The 26,026-nt window shown below is 36.7% G+C and overlaps 1 protein-coding gene across 2 annotated transcripts in view; it reads right to left on the minus strand.

Annotated features, from left to right (window-relative positions):
• tmem132e (transmembrane protein 132E) overlaps positions 1-26,026 on the minus strand; it is a 438,602-nt gene that overhangs the window by 37,349 nt on the left and 375,227 nt on the right. For both annotated transcript variants that reach the window (XM_065284226.1, XM_065284225.1), the window contains exons 3-4: positions 14,840-14,977; positions 8,419-8,611 (exon numbers count right to left, since the gene is read on the minus strand). In XM_065284226.1, coding sequence (XP_065140298.1) covers positions 8,419-8,611; positions 14,840-14,977 — 331 coding nt within the window. The remainder of the gene's footprint in view (positions 1-8,418; positions 8,612-14,839; positions 14,978-26,026) is intronic.

A 26,026-nucleotide genomic window follows, 5' to 3' on the forward strand; every position in this document is an offset into this window, starting at 1 on the left:
CATGTTCTTTATTTTTTTAATTCATGTGTCCTCATAAACTTCAATTAAAATTTCAAATTGTACTACCGCCCTCTTGTGGCGATCATGATATTCTGCTTCACCCGGAATAATTTCACAGTTTCGGTTCAAGGCGACTTTAAATACAAACCTTTTAAAGTTAACATGAAACTCATTTAACTTTTGTAATACTACACTTTTGAAACATGATATCGAATGGGAGCCGGGAATTTATTGGGTTTGCCGTTTCATAGCAGTATGAAACTGAACCTGAATGTGAGTTTGCAGTTGATTGAGACTGACTTATATCCTTATTAAAGGCGGGGTGCATGCTCTCTGAAAGCTAATGTTGATATTTGAAATCACCTAAACAAACAGGCCCCTGCCCCAATAGAATCTGGACCTTCTTTTGATAGACCCGCCCCACACATACGCAACCTAGGCAACGATGTTGGTTAGTAGACACGCCCCTTACTGCTGATTGGCTGCAAGTGTGTTCTGGTACTTGGCCCGACTTCCTTTTCCAAAGCTTTTTTTTTTTTTAATCATGCACCCCGCCTTTAAAATAACTTTACTTTAAATATACTTTCTGCATAGTTAGTATGAAACTTTGTGCTCTCAAAGAACGAGTTTACACCATAGGCAATGTTGCAAGGGTATTGGCCCAACATTGGGAATGCAGATCAGTTCTGGCCCATGGCTCTGGTTTTGGCAAGTTGATAGCCAAACTAATGCCTCTAGCTGTGTCCAATGCTAATTATATTAACACTCAATAATTATTATTATTAATATTATTATTATCATTGCCATTATGATTATAATCATTAATAATAATAATAATAATAATAATAATAATAATAATAATAATAATAATAATAATAATAATAATGATCATTATTGCCTATTTCTTGTTCAAAGGGACCATTTTTTATAAGTTTAAAGCAAACAGACATAAAAAAGACCATGAAAGTGGTCTATAGGGAAGTTTCGCGGACAGGGTTTAGATTAATCCAGGATAAGGCCTTAGTTATATTAGGACATTTAAGTAGTTTTTACAAACAAACCCCTTACAAATAAAATCAATACTGGTGTGCATCTTAAGACAAAACAATGCCACTGATATATGTTTAGATATGCATGTATAAGGTGTTTTTAAAAATAAATACTAGCTCAAACATGTATTTTGGTCTGGGACAAGGATAAGCCCTGTCCGGGAAGCCACCCCTATGTGATTTGAAATAAGGCACTCGAGTCATATGTACCTATTGTGATCGTGCTTTAGATGTAATGGTGCTAACCATAAACTGTCATGGTATAAAAAAGCTACATGAAGATTCTTTAAAACATTTTCTTGCCACGTGATTTTGGAAACACACAGAGCTAATAAGAAAAGAATTGTCCACTACTGAATTTAACCAATACCCCTAGCTTACAGCCCTGACATGAAGGCTGCTTCAGCATCTCACAATAAGGCCACCAAGACCTCACAACCGAAATGTTTCTGTTTTTTATATTTTGATCAGTATGTGTGTGTGTGTGTGTGTGTGTGTGTGTGTGTGTGTGTGTGTGTGTGTGGATATTTGGTGGAGTGCACAAGTGTGTGATAGTAGCCCTGAGTGTCAGGCTGTGTCATTTTTTATTTATAATTCGCTATTGAACAGGGAGGCAGCCGTGAAGCCAATGTAGCCAACACATCCTCTGCCCCCTGAGTGCTGATGGAGGACCGGCCCCTGTGCCGAACCCGAGCTTTTTCAAGTGAAAGTGCACAGCTGATCGTGTGTCAGTGTTAAAGGGCTCTCTCACTTGCCCCATTGGAAGAGCTGCTCATGTTAATAGAGGTTGAGAGAGGTTTTTGGGGGGACTGAACCTGCTGGGGAAAAGCAGGAACACATAATGAGTCCTGCTGTTTCATATATGGTGTATATACAGTACAGTATGTCACAAAACTGAGTACACCCCTCACATTTCAGCAAACATTTTATATTCTCAAGGGACAATACTATAAAAATTACATTTCCTCTGAAAATAACATGGGTGGCAACAAAAGTGAGTACACCCTAAGTGATAATAGATGTATATGGTTTATCCATGCAAAGCCACGTGTCCCATTTATCATGTTTATGTTACAAACGTGTGTATCTTGTGTTAGAGCACTTTAAATTGTTCACTTGTGGGTGTATGAAGTGAGATTTGCTCACTTAAATCACTTATGTCATGCGCTTGGCATGTAACATATAGGTTCTGCTATTGTTGTGCCTATAAACACTTCTTATATGAGCCTCTCTGAATGCTTTCTTGTTATTTATAAATGTCACGACAGGAATAAGGGAGAACCCAAACGCAGATGATGTAAAACATAAAACTGAGGATTTATTTAAATAAACTCAAAAACCCACGAGGGGGTAAAAACAGGAGATAAATAAACAGTAGTGATGAAACACAGAACTGGGGAACAAATACGGGATACCAAAAATAACAAAGCAGACTCTTCAGGTGAAAGATTCAGGTGATTCCGGAAGACGGGACAACACACACTGAATTCAGACGAACGAACGCGCACGCGACAGAGAACGAGAGGGCAATATAGAGACACGACATCAATGGGGAACAGGTGAACATAATTAATTACGTAAGACTCGAGCACATAAGGGAGTAGGGTAAAAGTGACGAGACACTGGGAACACGTGACACAAATACATAATGTGAACACACGTGTCCCCACACAAAACACAATGCTGCCATGACCTTGCCCTCTGAAATAGGACCTGAATAATATACCAAGGTCAGGCAAGACCATGACAGCGACAAGACTGTGGGAACACATGGAAGCCACATACACAATATGACTCCACGTGTCCCCACACAGAACATAATACTGTCATGGTCCTGTCAGATGTACTCAGACCTTAGTCTAGCACTGAAGGTCTGACAAGACCATGACAGTACCCCCTCCTTAAAAGGCGGATACAAGACGCCATGAAAACAACACATTAAACACGAGGAACGAGAGACTGTACAATAGACAACACCCATGAAATAACAACAACAACCAACAACGGGAGACAAACATAGGTGACAAATGAGTTGGGGTGATTTAACAGAAACAACAAATCAGGGAGGGGGGGCGTGCAAAATATCCAGGGTAACTAAAATGAGTCCCAAAAACAAACAGATGAGATGTTGAAGGATAGTGTGTCCGTGGCTCCGCAGGCGGCTGACGTGTCTCCGGCTGCGCCGGCGGGTGAGTGTCTCCGGCTGCGCCGGCGGGTGACGTGACTCCGGCTGCGCCGGCGGGTGACGTGACTCCGGCTGTGCCGGCGGGTGATCCGAAGCATCCTTCGTTCTCCTCCTCCTCCGTCTGGATGCGGGGAGTGTAGGACGGAGACCGGGCGCGGGCGTAGTCTCCGGTGCCGGAAAGGCGAAAGCCGAACTCCCCAGCCTGATCGCCCCGGTAAGGATGCCCCTCGGGTTGGATGCAGGAGAACTGGATCTGACCGTCCCGGCTGACCTCTGTGGTTGCTGTCGGCGGTCGAGACAGTCAACCAATTCCCAATAAGGCAGATGAAGTAGGTCCCCTCGCTCCCGAATCGGCGGAGGGTCGTTCATCCCGGCCACCAGGTAAGCACTGGCGAGAACCTCCGGGTAACACCCTTTACTGCTTTCTACCGCCCGGGCATAGTCTCTGAAGGGAAGTTCCCTCTGCGGTGGAAAGGGACCACTGCCGGAAAGCGTCTGACCCGAAATAGAGGACCACCACTCCGGGTCCGACGCACACTGCATGTTGTCTTGTCCGCTGGGTTCAATTGGGCGCGTTCGTTCTGTCACGACAGGAATAAGGGAGAACCCAAACGCAGATGATGTAAAACATAAAACTGAGGATTTATTTAAATAAACTCAAAAACCCACGAGGGGGTAAAAACAGGAGATAAATAAACAGTAGTGATGAAACACAGAACTGGGGAACAAATACGGGATACCAAAAATAACAAAGCAGACTCTTCAGGTGAAAGATTCAGGTGATTCCGGAAGACGGGACAACACACACTGAATTCAGAAGAACGAACGCGCACACGACAGAGAACGAGAGGGCAATATAGAGACACGACATCAATGGGGAACAGGTGAACATAATTAATTACGTAAGACACGAGCACATAAGGGAGTAGGGTAAAAGTGACGAGACACTGGGAACACGTGACACAAATACATAATGTGAACACACGTGTCCCCACACAAAACACAATGCTGCCATGACCTTGCCCTCTGAAATAGGACCTGAATAATATACCAAGGTCAGGCAAGACCATGACAGCGACAAGACCGTGGGAACACGTGGAAGCCACATACACAATATGACTCCACGTGTCCCCACACAGAACATAATACTGTCATGGTCCTGTCAGATGTACTCAGACCTTAGTCTAGCACTGAAGGTCTGACAAGACCATGACAATAAATCCTTCAGAGCATTTACTTGATTCAAAAAGAAGGTCGTTTTCATGCGTAAAGACTGCAGGCACACATGGCCTGTGGTGTATGCATTAAATCCTATTGGAGCCCCATATACCCTGTGAATTCGAATGATAGTTTTCTGGCTTTTAGTTTATGCATGTTAGCTTTTATTTGCATGCTCAAATATACTTTGAGTAAAAAATTATATTGGGAAACAGAAGAGAAATAATTGATGACTCATCTTGCACTAACCAGGGTTTTGCCCAATCATGTAATCTCTTGAATGCCACTACCAAGAAACAAATCATACTCTATAACTGTGATATACCGGTAACTTATATCAAAATTGTACATCTCTCTGCGTCTCTGCTTGAAGAAAATAAAAATTGAAGTCTTGACTCCTGCACTGTGGCAGATTTTAGTATTTTCCTCATGACCGTCTAGTTTTGTATTCACTTCTTGTTATTTGAACTGCTGTATTCTGCGCAGGGCTTCTGAAACACACCAGTGGATTTTGGGAGGTGGGAGGGGTATCTTGTTTTGCACCTGGTACCCATGTACTGAATCATGCCAGAGTTTGACTATACATGAAAATGACGGGGAGGGTGGCCCCGGCGACGCTTTAACACCGACTGCACCGAATGAATTTTAATAGGTGAATACTGGAGTTTCTTCTGAAGTAAGTGGATAATACGGTGGATTACTTTCAAGCCCTTTCCACAGACCTTAAAAAGTCTCGCTGTGAAAAAGTGTGAATGTGGATTTTTCAGACAGGCTCTTAAAAGATAATGCGGCTGAGAAACAATGTGAAGACGATGAGCTTTATTCTCGGCACATGAAAAGGTCCTGAACAAAAAGAGTGCTAGTAGCTCTAGGGTACATATTGGAATCAAATATATGTATGTATGTATGTATGTATATATATTAGAATCTTGTATATGTAAAGTATATATATATGCCCTGGTAATACCCCAGTGACAGCTAAGGACAGCTAAGTAATGTAACATGATCAAAACGGCAAAAATCTCTGAAAAGTGACAAGGATACAGCAGAGAATTTATAATATTGTGCATATTAAACAGATTAAAAGACAAATAACAGATTAAAGGACGCTTCTTTGATTTTGAGGTTGCATGCAAAATCCACTTGTCTCAAAAAAACAAACAAAAATAAACGAGGGAGCACATTCCCCCTCAGTTTGAATGGGAATGACCCCTCTGGTTGACATAACTTTTAAAAACAAGTTGAATGTGTTTAAAAAAAAATTAAGTTACAGTAAGATATGATATATGAGCCTTTGGTTGCAATTCACAGTCGCACCTCTAGACACCCCTAAAAGTCCCACATTGCACCTTTAGAAGTAAACAGTGAAGATTGGGAAGTTACAATACTTTTTTTCTATAAACTGAATGAGATTTTACAATTATATTCTGATTTTGCTGAGACATTCAGATTTTTGTGAACTGCCAGATCTAATATTGCTTACTAAGATTATAAACTCATTCCCTTACAGTGGATTTAAAAAAAAGACAGCGCCAGCATTTTTTATGATTTTCATAAAAGTTTAATGCCTTCCAGAAAATGTTCTTCTTAAAATATATAAACATGAAAGAACAGACCCTCTGCTTTCAAAAAACAAAAAAACAAAAAACATTTCATCCTACCTTCATTTGTTCTCTTTTTATCACTTCTCAAATATTGGGAGGTTTCTTTAAAAATAAAAAAATTTGAGCAAAAAAGCTGAGATTATTGCCTTTTGTGAAGGACTTTTGATAGAGAAAAGATTTAGAGCGATGATCAAAACATACATGCAGTTTGAACTGTTTGCCCTAAGGGTTTTATAATTGGGGTAAGAGCGCCACTTGGTGGATAATAGAGGAAATACGGATTGCCGGAAAAACACGTCATTGGCTGGGAAGCGTTTTCTCTTGAAAAGCACCCCCACACTGGCCCAAACTATTTAAATACCTAATTTTACTAAAATGGTTGTTTTTACTAAACCATTTAAAGTATAAGCATAATATGGTATCATTAGAAAGGAGATACTTTGAGCTTCATTTTCCATGTTTCAAAATTATTTTAAGTTAAAAATAAAAAAAGTTAGAGAGGCTGAAGTACATTGTAATTATATTTTTTTTTTTTTGCATAACATCTTTTTTAATACTAAAAATCTTAAAGCAACACCAAAGAGTTTTGGCTCTTTGCTCCCCCTACAGGTTAGAAGCGTAATTGTCCATTACCCACTGTCATAAATACTGAGGCATAGCTGGCTCTGATTGGATTGTAGGTCTGCCGTAAAGCAAGTTTTTGTAGTATTCACTCGGACTACAGGACCACTACCCGACGTTTGGAAACTTCTTTAGTGCGGTTTTGGCCGATAGAGGGCTGCAAAGCGAATGTGAAAGTGCTGTTCACCCTGTTTAGAGTGGATGAATGACTGAAACTGTTTTGGAAGCGTTATTTTAAGGTAAAAAAAACTCTTTGGTGTTGCTTTAATGATACATATGGGTGTGAAACCTAAAAATGCAATGATGCCAAGGCCATACGTCTAAAGAAGTTATGTTTCACGTTTGAGGTCCATGGGCCTAAAAATGAGGTTCTTGCAAGGGTTTTTGTAAGACTAGTGCCTTTTCTAAGTGCCAGTCAACCCCAAAATAAAAGTCTTTTGTTTACATGCATACACGTTCATTCGTATTATTATTTATCCTTATGTTAGCGTATAAAATGCAGATTCCACATAAATAAAATGAAAATAAAACGTCACACAAAGATCGTTGGATTCGTTATCTTTGGCTACACGTTCTGTCTATCATTATTTCCATGAAATTGGAGGAACGAGCGAGTCAGATGACATCACCATATTTGACAGAGCTGTTTGAATATTATGTATTATACTCCCACCTACTTTGTAAAACAACATTTGAACGCAGTTTGTACGAGAGTCGTGTAATCTCATACACAATGTTACGACGTAAACAGTCCTCAGATTGTATATTATATTCTATTACAAGACGTTCATGTGAAATCTGATGTAAACAACGGACAATATATCTATATTTCACGGATTATACGCATTTGTGGACAAAAATGGTCATTGGATGTATTCTATAAGACGTATTTCATGAGTTATTCACACATCTGAAACAGACTGGATTCAATTCTCGATTGTTATATCAAAACAAGGGAAGACACGTTCATATTTTGCATGTTGTCATAGGGACTTGTGTCACAAAATACTGCATTTATGATGCTAGAGCATATGTATCTCAAAACAGAGACCATACACTGATGCTAAACCCGTAGATCTTTTAAACGATGTATAGTAATGTTAATATTACTAATGTTTGTAGACAGCTATATATCTGACTGAATGGGGAAAGTTGTAAGCTTTTACATAAACCAAACTTGAATGGGAAATCTTAATCAGACTCTTAATGGATTCTGCCAACAAACCAGTATTTCTGAATGGCTTGAGGCCGGAAGTAAGTAGATTTGAATCAAATATTTGATGAGCGTATAACGCGTGCCGAGTGCATTCTGTTAATCTTATATATTTGATGAAGGTGGCGTTTAGAGGCTTTTGCCTGAATTAGCATTTAAGAATTACAGCGATGTGTTTTTAGGTATAAAAATGAATCACTGGTTCCCAATCAACTTTCTCGGACTTATGTGATACTACGAGTCCTGGAGATATAAACAAAATGGGCCACAAACTCCATAGATATTGTTAGAAGCAGTAAAAAAAACTGACGTCATCCCGCACCCGAACTAGTGCACGTTGAGAGGTTAATTGACAAGCTAACTCCTCAATGGCGGGGAAAGAGTTAAACTATTATTTGTAGCTGAGAGAATGATCAAAAAAAGCAAAAAAGTTCTGAGGAAGTTTCTGGGAAAACCTACAAGCAGACCCAAAATCTTGTGATTCCAGAATTCATAATGAATACTGAATATTTCGAAAAAACGTCTTACCATTGAAAGTGGAATGATGGCTTGGATGTCCTTTTGCACGACTGTCAATTCCGTTACCACCTTCTCTGCATCCGAGACCGGAGTCTGCCCCCGGTAATCAATGTTCCAGTTGATTCTTCTGGTGACTGATTGGCTGGTAAAGTTCTCCATCTCAAAGTCCAGCTGCATGATTTCAATGCTGGCAGCCATGTCCCTGAATAAAACACAAGACGATCAATTAACAGTGAGCAGATGATCAATTATGGGGCTGTTAAACATAAAAAGCAGAGAAGACCATCAAATGTAGCTTTTAAGCTCATTTAGAGAAGTCGAATAAGGATCGGGTTTGCTTTTGTGGGCATAGACACAAACAAATGTTCTGTTATGTAGAGTATTAGGTGTCATATATTGAAACAGCCAAGAGATAAATCAATCTCATAGCTGGGAAGATGCATTTGTTGCATGGACTGAATTGCATGGGATAAAAATAAATGCGTACCGAACCAAGCAGTTTGTATTTGTCCAAAATATGCCACTGCATCGGTAGGAAACATGCAACTGCTGTTGTGAACGTAGACAGAAGCATTGGTCGAGCCAGGTGTTGCTGTGTCAGGCTGGCCAGGATCCCCCAAAAATGCTTTAATGTGCTGGATTTTAAATGCAGTGGTGAAATGAAAAAGAAGTACTTGCCCATATAAAACAACATACTGGTTTTAAATCAGTGACACAGAGAAGAACTATAACGGTGCTTGGCAGTTTCTTCAAGGCTTTTGCAGAAAACCTGTATAATGGATAGTGACACACTAAATGAGCTCTGTCTGTTGGCCTCATGCTCACTCATCAAGGATTACTTCCTTTATCTGAGACTCCTGTTCCACAGGTAACTGCTGATAAAGGCTGACAGCCACGCCGAAGAGAGACCGGTCCCAAAAATACATTTGCTCGACGGGAGTAGAAATGTTCGTGGAATTGCTGAAGGGTTATCAAAATGTTTTCTGTTGGGAATAAGTCCTGCATCCGTGTCGCGGATGCAACATCTTCCTCTCTAATGGGAAGTTAGAAAATCTGAATTTCAATATTTTTTCTTTTCCTGACAGAAAAACTATTTAAAAGGATACTTGATTTCTTACAGAAGCAGAGTTGTTCATATCCACTTTTATAGAGCCCCTATTACGTTGCTAAAAATAATGTTATTTGTTTCACGCGGTTTATGGTTAAAAAAACCATTATTTTCTCCATACCGTACATTATTGTTTCTCCTCAATGCCCTGCCTTTCTGAAACACATCAATTTCTACAAAGCACTGTGTTCAATGATTGGCCAGCTGTACAGAGCATTGTGTGCGACGGAAATGTGGCGATCCACACCATAATTGGAAAATCAGCTCCCAACAGGAGAAAAAAATTGTCTTTTCTACCTTATCAATACGAGCCTGAATCTGATCCACAAGAGATTTAGTACACGTTAACATGTACTAACCATAGACTGTAAAAAAAGATGGACGTAGTGTCCGTGACGTCACCCATAGGTTTCTGAAGATCATTTTTGAAGCTTTAAGTAGGCAGTGACTGCCATCCCAATCTTGGCAGCTCGTCACCTCGCATCACTCGCGGATATCCGAAAATGGGTGAAGAGGTGTGGGTGAAGCTGAAGTGGCTGGTTGCTGAAACAACACCCGCATAGCTCGACTCTAGTGACGGCAGTGGCTGTTCAACCGTCACTCAAGTGGCCACGCCCTTAATTATGCAGAACTTTAAGGCTTAATATAATTTAAACGTATTAGTTACAAAAAAAATTCACAGACCTCATAGTTGTCATGAAGGACAAAATTAGCTATACAGACCAAAAACACTTTTTGTACCAGGCTGTAAACATATTATTTTCTACTGTAAAGTCGGCCATTTTAACATGGAGATCTATGGGAATTGACTCCCTTTTGGATCCTGCCTCTAGCGGCCAGTGGATGAATTGCAGTTTAGATCACTTCCGTATTGGCTTCTTCAGAGAGATTGGAAGGTTGCCCCTTGGTACTAACACACACTTACACACCAAAAGAAATGTAAAATCGTGAAAAGGAAATAAGGACTCTCACAATCCCTTTTTATTAATTTCCCTTAAAGGACAAGTTCGGTATTTTAGACTTAAAGCCCTGTTTTCAGATTGTTTATGGTGAAATAGAATGGTTTTGACTGAAATTTCGACATTTTCGGCTGCCCTGAGAATTTTCGCGTGTTTGTGTTTCAGCTCAGACCTCTACAATGGGTTTAATGGTGCACTGGAACAATCCTTCCTAAAATGCATTAAACTTTCGTTTACAAAGACGTGAAACTCACCGAGTGGTCAGGGGTGTTCACTGATATGCTCACACAAAAATCGCTGCAAAAGATGCTTTCCAACAGCTGTTTTAGCATTCGTTGTTAACTTGTGGACCTATTTCCCCAAACGCCTCACACCCGTACATTCTTCCGCTTAGAGCTTGAATAATAAACACTCCAGCCCAGGTGGTGGCGCTAATCCGCCTTTGCCAATTGCAAGAATAGAAACAAAGTTCCCGGCGCGGAGTAATACCGTACCTCACAGGACGTCTAATACAGTCAATAGAGTTGGTAAAAACTACGATAAAACCTGTTGGAATGCGTCTTTTGGAGCGATTTTTGTGTGAGCATATCAGTGAACACCCCTGACCACTCGGTGAGTTTCACGTCTTTGTAGGGCTGTGCAAAAAATCGACTGCGATTATCATGCGCGTGTCATCAGTAAAGCCGGTTCGGTGATTAGTATTAAATCGCCATCAGCTGCTTTCAGATGGAGCGGCATTTATTAAACAGACCCGTAGTTCACCGAGAAGCTAGGCAAAATCGGGTTCATAATCGAGGAAAATCGATTCCGATTTTCTATGCGATTTTGCATAGCTTCTCGGTGAACTACGGGTCTGTGTAATAAATGCTGCTCCATCTGAAAGCACCTGATGGCGATTTACTTCTAATCATGGAACCGGCTTTACTGATGACACGCGCATGATAATCGCAGTCGATTTTTTGCACAGCCCTACGTCTTTGTAAACGAAAGTTTAATGCATTTTAGGAAGGATTGTTCCAGTGCACCATTAAACCCATTGTAGAGGTCTGAGCTGAAACACAAACACGCGAAAATTCTCAGGGCAGCCGAAAATGTCGAAATTTCAGTCAAAACCATTCTATTTGACCATAAACAATCTGAAAACAGGGCTTTAAGTCTAAAATACCGAACTTGTCCTTTAATTTATTTTCACATTTTTATTGCTGATTCTACATTACACTGAATACACTAAAAAAAATAATATTGTCATTATTATTGCAACCAACAAACAAAAATAGAGGCTTTTTAGTATAAAGCTATATAGTGTTCCGGTAGCTCAACTGGAAGAGCGATGCATTAGCAGTGCAAAGGTCAAGGGTTTGAACCCTCAGGGATCACGCATACTAATAAAATATGCATAGCTTAAATGCACCGTCAGTAACTTGGGTAAATGAGCGGAGATGAGAGAGTGAGGAGGTGACTCTAAAATGTATTTATTTCTTTGCTTAACTAATTTGTGACTTAAAATCAATGTTTTTTTTTAACTGCAGGGCCGGTGGGCCGGAATAACTGTCCCACTGCCCCAACTTTAATTACTTTTCCTTTTGTTTGGAAGAAAGTATTTGAAGGAAAACGGAAATCAATCTTTATCAAATGCGTTTGCTTTTCTTGCTGTCTTTCCAATGGATGTTGGTTACAAAGTTAATATTGTCTTAATTGTCAAGCTGTTGCTGAGAATTGATTGTCCTGCACAATGAGAGAGAGAGAGAGAGAGAGAGAGAGAGAGAGAGAGAGAGAGAGAGAGAGAGAGAGAGAGAGAGAGAGAGAGAGAGAGAGAGAGAGAGAGAGAGAGAGAGAGAGAGAGAGAGAGAGACGAATCCTGTCAACAATCCACCATTTAACAATGCCAGAAATCAAAAGGCTGTGTTTGGTGTAATTTTAAACTTGCTTAACTCTGGAGTGCTGAAACATAAGAACAGAAGAAAGAATTGGCAGAAGTGCGTCAGCGAATAAATCTCTAATGGAAAATACGCTAATGGAATGATGAGATGTTTTCTAGTCTGATATTGATAAATAATGCTGCCATTGCCTCCAAACAGAGCCATAAACCACATTTACAATGTTAAAAAAAGACAAACATTAAAAAATGAGCAAACAAATGACAAGAGCTTTAGTTTGAGGAAAAAAACAAGCTGTGCAAAGGGAAATGTTAAAAAGTGATTAAAAGCCATTGTTAGAAACTGTAGACAAAGGTAACTGTTGTGAAAGTAGATTTATACCAAAAGATTTAACTTTATTATAAAAAAATTGTTTAAAAGACAATAATATGCTGGACAATAAGTGGTAAATTATTACAAAGGTCCATCTGTGTACCTTTCTGGGAAATAAACTGTTTAAATGTTTAATTGATTTTGTCTATTTTACACTCTAAAAAAGTTGTGTTAGGTCAGATATGCACAAACCCAACCCTTGGGTCATGCATACATTGTTACCCAACCATGGCTTAAAACAACCCACTGTCAGAAATGCATGCACAACAGCAGTCACTGGGACCGTACCCTTTGATATGTGTAGGTACAGACACCAATACAGGTACCAATATGAATCTCTGAGGTACCAACATGTACCTATGAGGTACTAATAAGTATAAAGACGTACTTTCTGAAAGGGTTCCCCTCCCTAGTGACAGATTTTGTACCTTAATTTCCGAGATTTTATTTTTGTGTTTGTCCACATTTGACCCAACCATGGGGATAATTTTTGAAGAAACATTTTTAGGGGGTGCTTAAAAGACTTTAAAGACCCACTGAAGTGCATTGAAATGTGACGTGTAAAATCAATTTTTAATGAAACAGGATGTTGGCGGGGGACATATTCAGTGGCCCCTCCCCTTTTAAAATAGCCAATAGTGTTTAGTTTATCTCACAGCTTGGAATCTGATGAGTAGCTTAAGTGCAGAATGATGTCATAAAAATCATTGATCCGTATTGGCGAAAATAAGAGACTAAGTTTTAATACTTATACTGTATTCTGTAAAATGCAAAAAGGTTCTGGAGCACACCAATATCCTCAAGGCTAACATATTCATACTAAAAGCTAAAAACCTTCAGTTTTTATTTTAATGGGGCTTTAAGATATGTTTCTATATAAAAACTGCCTTTCAAAAATAAACCTACACAGATATTCACCGGAGTATGTCAAGTGTGACAACCAGCCCTGGTTTCCTATTATTTTTAAACAAAGAATTATGAAATGTTTCAAAACAAGCAGAACATTCTGTTAGCTGTGGTGAAAAGTGTAAAGGTGTTTAAACTTGCATTAGAAATAACAAGCAACATCCTCCACAGGTAGGATTCACATATGGTAGATGTTTGACAATGTGTCAGACGATATGTGCTGCACATTAAATACTGTGAAGGTTTAATGGGAAAATTTGATGTAGTATGTACTGCAAGGAGATTTTTTGTTTCTAATAAGAACTGGTTAAAGGGAGTCAATGCTACTACAGTATATAGTTTATACTACAAAAAAGGTCACTTAGGGTTATTGAAAATTGGCGCCCTGTGTCTTTAATAAGTTAGGATTATAAAATACATTGCCTTAATGTATATTCTGTGTACTTTTCTGCTATTCAGTTATGTGCATGTTTAAAGACTACCAACAAACACGATAACAGCAGTCAGAGCACATAGTTTGTCAGGAAGCAGATAGTGTTCTTGTGAAAAATGTGTTTTTCATCGTCTCAAGCATTCTAGCCCTATCTAAGGTAATCTAATGCTCCAGGTGAGTGACACGTTCTTTTCACAACTCTGACACAATAGGAAAGATTTTTCCCAGGGTCCACTTATTACAGAGCCAAAAAGAGGCATAGAAGTGAGAATAAAACAGCGTGATGTTTAATGTAGATGACCTTGTGGTAATCTCTTGTCTTGACCTCCCTGACAAAAGGTAAATAATACTCAACTGTTTATTTATTTATTCAACTGATGTGTTTGGGATACTTTTACTGCAGTACAATCTTACAAATAAATGTCAGTAAATAAATATTTAAATATTTCCGTAGAATGTCTGTTTTTTTGGATTTGGGTCCAGATTATTCCAATAGAGATTACTTAAGGATTTTTAATGAGCTGCATTACAAGTAAAGGCCTGCAATAAATGAACATATAAAGCACCAATTATATGACTACAAGCACTTTAGTGATTAAAATATAAATTAATTTTCTTAACAGATGTCATTCTGTTTTAGTTAAATGTTATTAGGAGTCTAAAGAACTGACTGTTTTTGTTCAAGCATAAAGGGTTCCCGTTTGTTGTTAATCTGAAATCAGATTTGTCATTCAACAATGGTCTGCATTGGTCTCTAGTAGAGAGGTTTTCTTACCCAAGGACTCCTTTGATCTTGCTGACCTCCACGGTGGCAATGGAGTGTTTGGCTCCAGACTGCACATCCCACTCCACCCTCCATTGGTTACTCTTGGATTTGGTGCTCAGAAGGTTTACACCTTTCTTTGCTTTCACCCTGTAAAAGAGACAAGGGGAATTTTAATAATGTCTGGCAGTGTTTACATGTCAACTTAGTGCTTTGCAGTTTTGAAAAAAAAACTCACGTACACACCACAACTCTGTGAAATGTAAAAAAAAAAATTCTCATGTATCCACAAAAACAACTAAAAATGATGTATTATGCACACTACGCCAGTAGTTGGCGATGTTACTTTGTAAAAAAACACTATGTGCCTGCGCACATGCACATACTTCTAGAAAGCGATACATACAAACAATCAAGAGGGTGAAAGCATCATGCTATTTTGTTTTTTGGTCAGACAATAAGGTTGGTTTATACTACAAGTGAACCTGGGCAAAGTTTTGTAAACTTTGTATAAGAAACTTAAATTCTAAGTATAAGTACTCAGGCATGCCTGTAGACTAAACAATACGCACACAAATGTGGCAACCATTTTTTGCAGATTCCCGATTTTATAGTTTACACAAAAAACGATAACACCGTTTTTTATTACTTCCACTCCACATGTTTCATTTGTCCACTCATTTTTACTCAGATTAATTCGTTTTTATTCTGTGTTATGCATTTGTCAAGGTAAACAATACATAAACACGCATGCACACACGCAAGCATACAATATGTAAGGAATAATTGACGACAGGCCATTGAATTATAAGAAAATAAAGCACACCCCAGGTGGTTATGCTCCACGACGTGAGGCAGTGTGACGTTACACCCCGGGTGTGCATTATTTTCAAATAATTTAAAGGACCGGAGTCAATTATTCCGCTTATAGCACGGTTACCACAAACATTGCACTGGTGGCCATTTTTAAGACATTTAAAAGATTAGGTGTGCGGTGTACGGGCATTTGAATTATAAGAAAATAATGCACACCCAAGGTGGTTATGCGCCATGACGCAAAGCGGAGTGCCGTTACACCGCGGGTGTGCATTATTTTCAAATAATTTAAAGGACCGGAGTCAATTATTCCGCTTATAGCACGGTTACCACAAACATTGCACTGGTGCCTATTTTTAAGACATTTAAAAGGTTAGGTGTGTGATTTACCTAAGGAATAATTGACGACGGGCAATTGAATTATAAGAAAATAATGCACACCCCAGGTGGTTATGCACCACGACGCGAAGCGGAGTGCCGTTACACCGCGGGTGTGCATTATTTTCAAATAATTCAAAGGACCGGAGTCAATTATTCCGCTTATAGCACAGTTACAACAAACATTGCTCTGGTGCCCATTTTTAAGACATTTAAAAGGTTAGGTGTGCGGTTTACGTAAGGAATAATTGACGATGGGCATTTGAATTATAAGAAAATAATGCACACCCAAGGTGGTTATGCGCCATAACACCGCGTGTGTGCATTATTTTCAAAGGATCGATTATTCCGCTTAATGTATACCACAATTACCACAAACATTGCTCTGGTGCCTATATTTAAGACATTTGAAAAGTAAGGTGTGCGGTTATCGAAAAATAATGCATACCCACGGAACATTTCTCAGCCAGAATACAGCATTCAACAGACCCGTGGTTTAAATACATATAATAAATATGCATCAATAAAATAAAACCTACATCTTAAAAGGCTTTTTTTGCTAGATAAAGCACATGGACCTCTGTATCGCAGACATTGCTTGACAAGAATAGTTCATCCTAAATTACTCCAATTACTTAGTGGTTGATTTACAAAATTTGATTTAAACCAGATACGTCTGGGGGCGTACATCAAAAAATACATTTCTTTTAATTTCTACTAAAGCTCGTACACTCATTAAACATATCCCACTGTCCTAACAAATTCAAAAACATAAGACTTTCTTGCGATCAGAAGCCACATTTCTGTGATAAAATCCCCGTGGAACATCTACAAGATCTCTCAGAGAGTCCAGCACTTCAAACAGCATGTGTTTCAGCAGGGTTGATTCACACAAGATGAAAGCCTCAGTTTTTGCAGGAGCGTACACCGCAAATAGGTGTGACAACACAAGACGTACCAAACGTTGCATGTTTTTCGCCTCTGGATTATTGACTGCTGTCGGAGTTCTTGCCAGCTTTGAGGATTCCCTGCACCAAAGCGACACGTAGCTTTAATATATGAGCTCAGATGAGATTTAAAGTGGTGAAGAGACAGTGAGATGTCGAAACATGGGGAGAAATTGGAAAATGCTGAAATAGAAATAGAAATGTAGAGCTATAGTGTTTCGTAAGGGCGGTTTCCCGGACAGGGCTTATCCTAGTCCCAGACTAAAATGCATGCTTGAGCTTCCTTCATTTAAAAAAAATCTTGCACTGACATATTTTAACATATATCAGTCCCATTGTTTTGTCTCAAGATGCACACCAGTATTGTTTTTTGTAAGGTTTGTTTGTAAAAACTACTTAAATGTGCTAAATTAATTATCCAAACCCTTGTCCGTAGTGTCAAATAATAATAAAAACTTTGTTTGAAAAATTATATTTGTATTTTTTTATTGGAAACGCTGGAATTGCTCTCTTGTTGCTTATGAATATTATTATGTTTTTTATTATTATTATTATTATGATTTTGGTGTGTTGTGCGTTTTGTACTTTAAACTCCTCGACCGTAAAATCTCTCTCCAAAACGTTTTGAAATTTTTGGCGTAAAAATGCATATTGCATTATTTTAGAAATAGCTCAGAATTTTCTCGTTTTATTACACAGCAGTTTGACGGCTCTTTAGGGACCTATGGGGCCCGCATTAAACGGTTGACCGGATACTCATAACATGATGGAACATTCATTGATAGCACAATCTGTCTGCGGGATTATCCTCAAACAGGTTAACCTAAAAAAGAAAAAAATCTCTTTTCTCTTTGAACTGCTGCTTCCAATTGCACTCACCTGATAAAAGGCGGCCCATGCTTTGAGGAGTGAACCGTGACCAATAGCAAAGGCTTCAGTCACCCATTTCAACAATTCCCTCAACATAGCCTTATCTCGGCCCCTCAGCACCTCCATCAAACACTGCTCTGCTGATCATAGGCTTTATATAAATGGGATTTGATATATAAATATTAAATATCAGCAATAATCAGGTCTGACAGCAAAGGCTGCACCATCTTAAAATCAAATCCAAGCTTTTAGATAGAGAGATCATCACTGATTTCAGATGTAGCGTGCATCGCATTGCAAAAAACTGGAACGTAGTGAACGACTGGCAGGCCTCCTCGTTTTGGTTGATGATAGCAAGTACCGTGTAACAATTCGATTATTAAATTTATTAAGCGTGGCGCTGAATTACTTTATCTTAAAGCTTTACAAGGTTCACTTTAATTAATAGTAATCCACGCTCTGTGGTCAGATTTAGCAAATGTGCGTCTTAAGGCCATAAGCATTTCACTTGGGACTTTTTAGGCAAATTAATCAGTCAGACAATTTATCACAATTTATCACACCACTTGCTCCTAATAGTCAACATTTGTGGCTGGGGTTTTCATCTCCACACAAATGTGCTCCTATGATCATCTATTATGATCTGTTAAACAGTATGTTGTATTTTTTTTACAGTACTGCCCTACACCCTTTAGGGCACTATATTAACGATCTAAGTGCATGGTGCAAGTGCACTTAGTGCTTGTCCTAAGTTAAACGACTGGAAAAATGGACGACGCGGCTGGTACATGGGGGGATGTTCCTATTCTTGTAACGAGTAATGGGTGTGTTTTAGGTGTAACGTGCAATAAACCAATAAGAGTCTCATCTCTCATCCCCTTTAAAAAAAGAATTTACAAACGTTTCGAGAGCTGCAACGTTTTAGCACCTAAAAGAGCACAGGGAGAGTTTTAATAAAAGTTGCCTTTACTTTTGCACAATACTGTATACGCTTTAAAAAACGTACCGTTAAAATGTAGTAAAAAGTAAGTGTTTTTGCTTTCTTCAAATTTTGAGTTAATTCAACTGAAAAATATAAGTTAACACGCAAGTTGAATTGACCCAAAATTTTAAGGCAGCAGGAACAACACTTACTTTTCTATTTTTTATTAAGTTAAAACAACAAATCATTTTTACAGTGTACATTCTCGTTTTCAATCATAAAGACTTTTAACAGGGTTCCCAGACACGTAAGAACATTTAAAACTTGTTCCCAACTTTTTTCAATGAACATTTTGAACAATCACTGTTAGGGCTGCAAAACGATTAATCGCGATTACAGAATAAAAGTTTTTGTTTACATCATATATGTTGGTGTACTGTGTATAAATACATACACATACATGTATAATTTTAAGAAAAAGAAACATATTTATATTTTATATAATATAAATTATATATAAAAATTTATAAATACGTGTATAAATTTTAAATGTATTAGCGACAAATAGGTTTGGCAAGATGAGAAATTCAAAAATCTTTTTTAAAAACTTGTTTTAAAAGCATGCATCAGGTATATTCCAATTCACGTAGTGTATTTATGTTAATTTTATGCAATAAAAAATAACATTTGCACCATTTTTATGAAAGTTAAGACTGAATGGACCTGAAAATGTCAAATGGTGTAACCGCTAATTGCGTCAAATAATGAGAAATATTAAATATTTTATCCACCTTGATGGCATGTAAGTGTAATCATCCTTCAAAAAATTATTTTATTAGTTATTTCTAAATGTAAATTTCATTGCATTTTTGTAATATTTGTCCTGACATATGCTGAAAACAGCTCTGTTTTCTAAATAATCTTTGAAAAATTATTTAAAATGTATGTAAAAAAAAATCATATTACACTAAACGTTATGCTTATATTTTATTCCACATGTTTTATGAATATATTTATATTTTTGTTTAACTCTTTCCCAGCCAGTGTTTTTTTTTTAAAGTTGCCAGCCACACCAGCATTTTTCATGATGTTCACAAAAGTTTAATGCCTTCCAGAAAATGTTCTTCTTTAAATATATAAACAAACAATATATCAAATGAAAGAACATACCCTCTGCTTTCAAACAAACAAAACAAGTTATCTCGTCAATGGCAGGGAAAGAGTTAAAAAAAATCTAGTTACACCGACTGACAGACCGGTTACACCACATTGACATGTTTGAAATTATCCCCCAAATATTCTAAAAAAAAAAAAATGAAATTATGCAAGTAATTTGCAAATTCATTTTGAAATTTTAGACTTGGTCCTCAAAAAAAAAAAAAAAAAAAAAAAAAAAAAAAAAAAAATTATGCAAGTAATTTGCAAATTCATTTTGAAATTTTAACCCTTTTACATTTAATTGAACCATACCGACACAAAATAATTAACGTCATGTCACTGCCCCGTAAATATTTCTTAAATATATACATGCATGTGTGGGTATTTATATATTCATAGTACACACACATATATTTTGAAAACTTCTATTTTGCAAACGATTAGTTGCGATTAAATGTTATGCAGCCCTAATCACTGTGATTTAGACTTGACTGTTATTGAATAATTTACAGCGAATTGGTTTGAGCAATTTGTTAACAAGAACAAACTCGAGAACGATTTGCTTAGAAATTGGACATCTCAATAACTTTCATGCCATGTTACACAAGATCAATATCAAACCAATAAAATATTTAAGCAAAGATCATGACTATATATGCAGTGCTGTAGGTTTCACACCAATTAAAAAGTGTCAATTTTCCAAGGTTTCAAATAAAACAAGGATTTACATTTCTGCATCTAAAACAAATGACCAGATAACAAAGTGACCTGTGCCAGCCGGGTGAAACATACAAGCAGTGATGAATAACCGTAGCATTCACTGTAGTCTCTAACTATAAAATTTACTGTAAAAATCACAAACAAGCAAGTTGAGAAATGTCAGAAGATGCATGTCTCTGGGGCATTATACAAACTCTCTCTCTGCATTACGAAAAAAGCCGCCGCTCTCTCCAACGTCTAAGTCAGGCCGGTACAAATTTCTCCCACCCATTTGTGGAACCAGGGCTTTCCATTAGTTGCATTGCAGAAAGGTCCACTTTACATAAATAAATGATTAATGCAGTTCTGCAGTCACAATATGTGTTTAGTTATTTGTGCGTGTCACTAAAACATCTGTTCCTTTAAACATTTAAAAAGTTTCCAGCATTTATTCAAGCATCTTTCTGAACGTCACAATCAATTTTGTTTTATTTAGTGCTTGGCTGCATTGAGGTCAAGGTTGACGGCTACCATTTTGCATGGAAAAAGCAACATGAACAGATCTTCCTTTGACTTTACAAAGAAGTCTTGTTAAAGTAAGGCTTGACTAAAGTTTAGCAAAGCTGTATGTTCTCATTAAATTCTTCCAAGATAAAATGATCAGATCTATACCACCTAAATTATCAATTCTGTTGTATTTTGTGTGTGCACTGTACAAAATAAAAGTAACGATTTCAGAATATATCCTGATATTGTCTCACTTGTTTCTATTTTTGATTCTCTTATGAGAATCATAAAAGAAACATCTCAGACAAATGTAAAGGAATAGTTCACACACGCACGCACGCACGCACGCGCACACACACACGAAATTAAAAATAAGCCCATTTTTTATTCACCCCCAAGCCATCCTAAGTGTATATGACTTTCTTCTTTCATTGCAACACAATTGTATTATTATATTAAATAACATCCTGGCACTTTTTAGCTTTATAATGGGATTGGATAGTGCCCCAATTTTTAAAGCAACATCCCCATCCATCAAAAACTAATCCATATGGCTATTAAATGTCATCTGATGTAAAACGATGGGTTTTTGTACGTAAATAGTTCATATTAGCACCTCAAAGATACACATTAGTATCTCAAATATACAAATTGGTACAAAATGTAGCTTGAAATATAAATGTTTTCTTACAACAATACATCACAAGGCCTAGGAAGACATTATTAAACATATGAATTAGTTTCTGATGGATGGATGCACTTTAAAATGGGGCACTATCCAGTGCCATTAGAACACTATATTATTTAATAAAACTTGAGCTGTGTTTGGCTTAAAGAAAAAAAAAACATACACCTAAGATGGCTTGAGGATCAGTTAAATATTTGTTATTTTCATTTTGGGGTAAACTTTTCCTTTAAATGAAACATTAGACACTGACAATTTGGCAAAAAACGTGTCCTGTGCTAAGGAAGAGCAGTCTCTAAACAATGTGTTTGCAGTTGTCTGACCCATTTTCTGTGCGCAATCATTTTATTCAATTGACCAGGAAACACTCATACAGACAGATATTTAAATAAGAATGCTATGAACTGTCACTATTCAAAACATTGTGAAAACGAACAAAGAAGACAGAAAGAAATGGGCATTCAAAAAGTGACCCAGTGGCACTGAGAGGAAGAGAATTATGTTTTTTGTCTGTCTCTTTTGAAGAAGATAAAATGAAGACAGAAAGGACTGAACCTGATGGGAGGATTTGCACAAATGTGAGCATTCATCATAAGATGGGCAAATATTCAAAGAAGGGCATTCAGAGTGAGATCATATCAATCTACAATATCTGACTTTTACTATATCAAATAAAACTCAGAGGCAATTTGAAACAACTATCACAATACAAAACCGAATTTGAGTTATGTAGATATACAGTATATAAATTAGTTTTTTTTTTACTGTTGTATTATAATAATGATATTAAAATGTTCTTAAAAAAGTCTCAATATCACCAAAATAGCAAAAGATTAATTTTTATGCTACATTTTCACCAACAAATGGCAAAAGCATAATTTGTATGCAAAATTATCCAAAAAAAATGCAAAAGCATAATTTGTATGCAAAATTGGGATACAAAATACATCAATGGGACGTGTTGTTCAACGTCCGAATTGCATTAGGAATAAAATAATTAAAAAAAATATTACAATTGCAAAAGCATAATTTTTATGTAAAATTATCACTTAAAAATAATATGCAAAAGCATAATTTGTATGCAAAATTATCACCAAAAAAATTTAAAAGCATAATTTTTATGCAAAATTATCACAAAAAATAAATCAAATGCAAAAGCATAATATTTATGCAAAATTAAAAAAAAAATCAAATGCAAAAGCATAATTTTAATCCAAAATTATCACAAAATAAAATGTAAAAGCATAATTTTAATCCAAAATTATCACAAAATAAAATGCAAAAGCACAATTTTTAAGCAAAATTATCACCAAAAAATTGCAAAAGCATAATTTTTATGCAAAATTATCACCAAAAAAGCAAAAGCATAATTTCTATGCAAAATTATCACCAAAAAATTGCAAAAGCATCATTTTATGCAAAATTATCACAATAAAAAAATTCAATTGCAAAAGCATATTTTTTGTGCAAAATTATCACTTAAAAATAAAAAAGCATAATTTTTATGCAAAATGTTCACAAAAAAGAAATCAAATGCAAAAGCATAATTTTATGCAAAATTATCACAAAAAATAAATCAAATGCAAAAGCATAATTTTAATGCAAAATTATCACAAGATAAAACGCAAAGGCATAATTTTTATGCAAAATTATAACAAAATAAAATGCAAAAGCACAGTTTTTAAGCAAAATTATCACCAAAAACTTGCAAAAGCATAATTTTTATGCAAAATTATCACAAAAAATAAATCAAATGCAAAAGCATAATATTTATGCAAAATAAATAAAAAATCAAATGCAAAAGCATAATTTTAATCCAAAATTATCACAAAATAAAATGTAAAAGCATAATTTTAATCCAAAATTATCACAAAATAAAATGCAAAAGCATAATTTTTATGCAAAATTATCACAAAATAAAATGCAAAAGCACAATTTTTAAGCAAAATTATCACCAAAAAATTGCAAAAGCATAATTTTTATGCAAAATTATCACCAAAAAAGCAAAAGCATAATTTCTATGCAAAATTATCACCAAAAAATTGCAAAAGCATCATTTTTATGCAAAATTATCACCAAAAAAATAAAAAAGCATAATTTTTATGCAAAATGTTCACAAAAAAGAAATCAAATGCAAAAGCATAATTTTATGCAAAATTATCACAAAAAATAAATCAAATGCAAAAGCATAATTTTAATGCAAAATTATCACAAGATAAAACGCAAAGTCATAATTTTTATGCAAAATTATAACAAAATAAAATGCAAAAGCACAATTTTTAAGCAAAATTATCACCAAAAAAATTGCAAAAGCATAATTTTTATGCAAAATTATCACCAAAAAGCAAAAGCATAATTTCTATGCAAAATTATCAAGCTTGTGTCTTAATTGCAGGTAGCTCACTCGTGGGTTTATTTATTTATTTTCTGTGGTTATGGCAATTTGGATGTCTGGTTAATGTTACAAGCGCCTGTGGTAGTAAAGACTGTGTGCGTGTTTGATGTTGCATGGCGAGTTTAGACCAGCGTAAACTATGACATCAGTAATTTAACGTTATGATTCAAAAACAAACAGATAAGTCGGCAACCAGCCGATCCACGCAACGCTGTGAAGCCCGCGCTGCGGCAACCGGCACATCCCTATTATGAATCCAAAAGCAGTAAATTTCATTTTGTTGTCCACAATGTGGAAATTTGCCTTCGGTCTCATAATAACAACAATCAAACCAACAACAACAAAAAACAACAAAAACAACAAGACTAGCACGCAGACATCTTTAAGGCAACAATGAACACAGCAGTAGGAATTACGTACAATACATCAATGGGACGTGTTGTTCAACGTCCGAATTGCATTAGGAATAAAATAATTTAAAAAAATATTACGATTACTACTCTATGTATGTTTGGATCATCTTTCTAAATCTGATCTTTAATAAATGATTTTTTTTATTCAAAATGTGTTTTTTTTTTTAAGAATCCTACCCATATCTAAGAAGTGATAAAAAGTATAAATTAAGACAACATGAAAGTGTTTATGTTGTTGTTGTTTAAAAGGATCTGCTCTTTTATTTGATGTATCGTATGTTTATGTTAAAAAAAAGCATTTTTTGGAAGGTATTAAAATTTTGTGAAAAATATTAAAAAAAAAATACTGGCACTGTCTGGCAACTTTTTTTTAAAAATGCTGGTGGGGAAAGAGTTCAAATCACAGTGAGTTATTAGACATGTGTCTACTAACTCACTAATTTAGGTATTAGGTGACACAAGTACCACTTTTATTTTTTTAGAAAGTAGTTCTCCAATGAAAAAAGGTTGTAGACCCCTGATATAATTGTAATTTTGGGATGCAGTGACCAACAAATCTTCTAATCGAATGCCTAATTTGGTGTAATACTACACAATGCACACACTTACATAACTCTCTAAACTGTAGTAACGTTATGACACATCGATGCAGTTTCCCCGTAGCTCAAACAGTAAAGCACCGCGAAGGGCCATAGGTTCGCTTTCCAAATGCATAGCTTGTAATGCACTGTCACTCGCATTGAATAAAAAGCATCTGCCTAATGCATAAACGTAAATGACCCATGATAATTCATCAGCAATTATGCATGTCTCATTATTATCACTAGCAGTATTCTGTTGTCACTGCCGTACCCATTACAAATAAAAACCCTCTCCCACATGATCAAAATCATTACACAACCGCACACAATTCATCAAAACCACTACATGTGAATTCACGTCACTATCTCTGTTACATAACCGGCTTTGAAACGGGGGGTGACGCAGAGAACGACTACACCAGCCACCTATTATATATTTTCCAGTTAAAAGCTAGAAAGGTCCTGTGCTTTCGATGCAGAAAAACAGAGAGAATGATCCGGAGAGATACACTGAGCGAAAGGGAGAGAGAGATACTGAACGACATCACGGAGTGAGAGAGCCACGTGGCGGTTCGCAATCCTCCCGCCTGGAACGCAATTATTCTAAGTAGTTTTCCCATCAGTGCCAGGCATGAGCGGAAGACCCTCGGGTGAGCCAAAACCTATTCTGCCGTGGCAATAGGGAAAAAAGCAGCTCTCCAATTTATTTGATAAGGCAAGCGGAACTCAGTCCTGCCAACTGCTGCAAAGCGCAGGAAAATCACCCTCGAACCTTTGGCCAGCTCTCGTCAGGCGGCTGACATTTTGTTGCCCACGTCAATGCAAGGA

This window comes from Paramisgurnus dabryanus, chromosome 5 (genome assembly GCF_030506205.2).
Source record: "Paramisgurnus dabryanus chromosome 5, PD_genome_1.1, whole genome shotgun sequence".
NCBI lineage: Eukaryota > Metazoa > Chordata > Actinopteri > Cypriniformes > Cobitidae > Paramisgurnus > Paramisgurnus dabryanus.